This window comes from Anopheles aquasalis, chromosome X, assembly GCF_943734665.1.
Source record: "Anopheles aquasalis chromosome X, idAnoAquaMG_Q_19, whole genome shotgun sequence".
Taxonomy (NCBI): Eukaryota; Metazoa; Arthropoda; class Insecta; order Diptera; family Culicidae; genus Anopheles; species Anopheles aquasalis.
In genome coordinates this window covers 1065295-1070294 of record NC_064876.1, presented here as the reverse complement: position 1 = coordinate 1070294, position 5000 = coordinate 1065295, and the positions used below count along the sequence as shown (strand labels likewise).

General features: G+C 47.5%; 1 protein-coding gene across 7 annotated transcripts in view; it reads left to right on the top strand.

Moving 5' to 3' along the window:
* The window catches only part of LOC126572542 (potassium voltage-gated channel protein Shaker), an 81882-nt gene that overhangs the window by 65769 nt on the left and 11113 nt on the right, over nt 1-5000 (top strand). For all 7 annotated transcript variants that reach the window (XM_050231963.1, XM_050231936.1, XM_050231954.1 and 4 more), the window contains exon 9: nt 1813-1942. In XM_050231963.1, coding sequence (XP_050087920.1) covers nt 1813-1942 — 130 coding nt within the window. The remainder of the gene's footprint in view (nt 1-1812; nt 1943-5000) is intronic.

Sequence of the window (5000 nt, the reverse complement as noted above, 5' to 3'; positions counted from 1 at the left end):
TCTCTTTCTCACTCTTTCCTCGCTCTACATACGCTGATTAAACCTATTTGTTTTTTGCCAAGGTCTGTCTCCAGAGTGTGCGTGTCTCTGTGTCGGTGTGTTAAAGCCTCTTCCCCCCCCAACACCCACCAACAAACCTGCTAAATCGCAAACGGTGTAGCAAGCATGCAGTGGGGCATTTTTGCGAGCTAAAACAAACCGCCCCCCTGTCCGTAATTCTCTCCGATTCGTTCATCTTTCATCAGCTTCCATCCATCTCCCGCCCCCTCACTCCTCACCACCGTCAAAAATTTAAAGCAAAACCCTTCTCTCATCCTACCGACCCCACACTCCACCACACCTCGTCAGCCCATTTTGTTCTCTTTTCTCTTTTCTCTTCACGCCCGTTCCGTTCGCGTTTCCCGTTCCCGTGGTTGGCTTTTTGGTTAGGTTAGACTGTGTGGCGCCAGTTGCTGGTCCTGGTGTACCGAGTGTCGCCACGACGAATGCAGAAAAGGGTGACCGCCGGGAGCATTGCCATCTCTCTCATTACCATCTCTTTCATTGCCATTTCCATGCTCTAGTTCCGCTAGGTCCGGCATTTCATTTCAGTAGATCACTGGATCGCGTCTCTCTCTCTCTTTCTCTCTCTCTCTCTCTCTCTTGGTAGCAGGAGAAGGAGGAGGAGGAGGAGAAGGGGGTTGAATGAAACACTACCTTTCATTTCCCTTTTTCTGCCGGACTGTTTCGCAGTAAGCAAGCGAGGGATGAGGCTGTCAGGGAACAATGCGGAGCATCAGCACTACTAAAATTCCCAACAGCGGGCTCGAGAACGAGTGTGCGAGTTGCGTGATGCGAAGAGACCGCAACAGCCCCTCCCCTTCCATCTCACCCACCCTCATTTTATTGTTCAACTTCATAAATCCTTTCCGGACGAGGTTATCCATCTATTTCTCAACCATCTTTCTTTCACTCGCTTTATCTCTCTGTCTCTCTCTCAATCTCTTTCTTTTCTCGCTATCACTCTCTCGTTCTCTCTCTCTCTCTCTCTCTCTCTCTCTTTCATACACAAATTCTCTCTCACACTGTCTCGCTCTTGATCGATCTACCTCCAATCGGTTTGCCACACCGTGCGTGCGTTGACCTGTGGATAAGGAGATCGCGTTTGCCGGACGAGACGATGTATTAAATAGAATAGAATGTATTAAAAAAGAGCTACCTTTGATAGGCTTTGAAGCTTAAACATGGTACCCCCCCCCCCCCCCCCCCCCTTCCCCGTTCCCACGTGGAGTAGATCCACGTCTACGGCTGACTCTCTGCGAACTGCGATCCCGCAAGCAACCAGCTCTGAGCGATGGCCTGCACCGATTTGCTTCGACTCGACTTCGTCGCCACGTCGCGGCATTGAGGCCGACCCTACATCTACGTTTCCCCATCCCGCCCGCCCCTCGTTAAAGAATCCACCGTTTTTTTCGTACCGACGTCCCCATTTCTCTTGCCTGCCTCTTCTGGTGTAGCCGGCTGTCCAGCCAGCAATGCCAAGCCAGCCAGGCCACCAAGAGGAAGAAGAAGAAGAAGAAGAAAAACAGAAGAAAAAGAGAGAAAAAATGAAGACGGGCAAAAAAGAAGGGAAGGGGGAGAAGAAAGAGGAAGAGGCAGAAGCGAAAAACATCTCAAATACACTCCTCAAGTGTGCGCTGTTTGCTACTAGACCGCTACTACCGCTACTACTACTACTACTACTCATTTCTTCGCGTTCTTACGTTCTCTCTCTCCCGTTCTCTCTCTCTCTCTCTCTCTCTCTCTCTCTCCTTACTTACTACCGATTCGCAGGCGTGGTACTCTTCTCATCGGCGGTTTATTTTGCGGAAGCAGGAAGCGAAAATTCATTCTTCAAGTCCATACCAGATGCATTTTGGTGGGCTGTAGTTACCATGACTACTGTCGGATATGGTGACATGACGTATGATATGCTACTTCTCTACTTCTACTACTCTCCACCTTCTTCTCTTGTGTTTTTTTTTTGTTCTGTTTTGTTTTATCGTTTGAGTTTTGCGTTTTCAGCGTTTTCGCGTTTTTTTTGTTTGTTTTTCTTTTCTTTTCTGGCGTTTGCCTTTGGATTGATCTGCTCCTCTCCTCCTGTTCCCATCGTTCCTTTATCCTTTTTTTCACCCCATTGGTTTTCCCCTAAGTCTTCCTTTGCTTCTCCTCCCTTTCCTTACTTATTTCGACTGTTGGGTTTGGTTTTATGTTATTGGTTGTTTTTTGCTTTCGCTCGTTTGCGTTTTCCACTCTCCCAATGCCTTTACAAGCTCTTTAGGCTCTCTCCTACACATTTACCTACTCTACTCGTACCGGTCCAGTCTACCAAGCTGTAGTCCTTGCTCTCTTCCCTCTCCTTCTCTCTCTCTGTCTCTCTCTGCCTTTTACTTACTCGTTCTCACTAGCTCACTGTCCCACGCGATCTTTTGCTCTCTTTCTTGCTCTCTCTCTCTCTATCTCTCTCTCTCTTTATTAAAAAAACACACACACGCTTGCTATCAAATTAATAGCGGAACCAATGGCTTTCCATCAATTGCTTTGCTAATTAATCCGTTTTCTTTTCCCCGAGAAAATAAAACCACCCTCCAAGCTCCCCTATCAACCGCGCTCCTTCGTTCCCCCTTTTGCGACCCATTCCTTTCCCAGGACACTCCTCACCGCTTCTCCACTTGCGCTCCATCCCTGTTGGCTCACCCATTCACGCCGCCTCACAGCTTTGTAGCTCTTGTAAACTCCAGTTTCATATTGCTTCAGAGTTTTCCGTTTTTGTTTTTTTTTTCATTTAAATTTGTGTTTCGCACTTCATCTCGTTCCCGTTTTGCGCACTCGATACGGGAGCAGTCAATCACGGGGAGGGGGGGCGCGGGTAGCCCTTTGGTAGACTTCACTGTACACAAGAACAGAACAGTAAACAGTAAACACTTTAACCGCTCACAACCGTGCACTACGGAATGCTCCCCTGCAGCACAAGCTTTCCCTTTTCTCACTGGTAATATCCATTACATGGCTCAACAAATGCAACACACTGGCTGTCACAGTGTTACACAAGCGGGGTATCAAACAAGGTTAACTTCTCTGTTACGTACACACTCACGCACACTCACGCATAGAACAACCGCAATACACCCTACAAAATACATCTAAAACAGTGCAGTGCAGGGAATCAGCCCTAGTGCTGGTGCAAGAAAACAATTCGATGATCGCCATCAGCCATTGTACAACGTTACATTCTGTTACATACTAGCCCCTGGGTGTGTGTGTGTGTGCGTTGTGGGTGTGCGTGTTGAATTAATGTTTTGTCTTGAGTCGCCATTTTAGGACGTAAGCTGGTTGCATCGCAAAACACAACATCAACAACATCCTGCTGCTCCTGATGCTACAGTTGAAACTAACTACCATCCCCCACATACACATGCATCCCAGACACACACAGACACACACACATGCGTAATGGAGAAGGGCCAACTCGCCCGTGGCTAGTAACAAGTTCCACATCGATCAATCGCCCATCCATCGAGTGTTCATCGACTAGCTTCGAGCCTGTGAGCTCCGTGTCCTGTTAGAAGGCGCACGTACATGCCCACACACACACACACACGCACATACACACATACAACGATCCACTCACACGGACAGACAGGACACGGTGGTGTCAACAGGTTAACCGCGGCAACCGCTTATGCCGCTTATTTCACAAGCGTTTGTAGCAGCCCATGGCATCATGCACGCGCACGCGAACCACCCCTCCCCACCCTTCCTACTCACCCACTCCTCCCCCAAGCATGGGTGATGGTACCATTATGCAAATGCAATTTGGCGTCCGACACGTCAGCCTTTTTTTTTACCATTGACGTTAGCGTGTGCGAGTGCGATTGACGTTCGCGGTTCGCCAACCGATTGTTGCATTCCAGCATGCCATCTAATTCTGTTAGTGTGTGAGTGTGTGCGTGTGCCTGATTTGCGGTTTCCGCTAAGTGACTAGGGTAGGCAGACAGAGATCGGAGAGCCGCGTCCCATGAGAGCAACTGGTTGGCGTGTGCCGAGCGATCAATCCGGATGCCAATCCGTGAGCTGTCGGGGTGCAGCATTGGTTGCTTGCACCATTTCGTTTCCCCCGTGCCGCCCCCCTCGTAGCCTTTTAGAGGAGGAATGCGCTCGTGCCTCTCTACTAAGGGAACCAGATGGAGGCGCATGGTGCTTGGTTGAGCATAAAATAAAATAAAATAAAATACTTCCTAGCGTAACGGCGCACCCGACTTAACTCGCAACGCATTGCACACTCATTCACACTAACATGAACAACAATGTGTACATCAAAGTACTTAATAGGAGCAAAGCAATAACATTCCATTGAGCGCGTGCGCTTTCGGTAATTTCGAGACAAAAAAAGACTCATTTTTGGCGATTTTTTGTCAAGTAACCATGCAACTTTATTCTCTCAAGTGAATGGCATATTAATCTACAACTTTTGAAGAATATTTGATTCTGTTTTGGGGAAGATTTATGAAAAACTTCATCCATGGCATCCAATTTAGGCAGTCGTGTCTGCGAAAAGATACTTTTTCCGCGCTACCCATCGTAGCTGCGTGATGGGCTGTCAGAAACATATGAATCGATATTCGTTAGAAAGATTATCAGCAATCAGGGAAAAATGATGAAAATATGAGTCACAAAACAAAATTAAATACCGAAGCCCCCCTTAAACAAGGCAATAGCACTTGCAATTATTTAATGCAAATCGTACAAGGAGTTTTGAGGAAATGCTGCTAGGAGACCGTGAGAGAGGGAAATAAAGGGAATAAAAGAGGGAGAGAGAGAGAGAGAGAGAGAGACAGAGAAGATATCATCATGATCAACAACAACATAGAAAAAAGAACAAGAGGCAAACGGAATAGCTCACTCAGCTCAGCTAGCGCCGAATGCAACCACTTAGCGTTCTAACTAACTTTCCACAAAAGCACGCAAAAAAAAAAAACCAC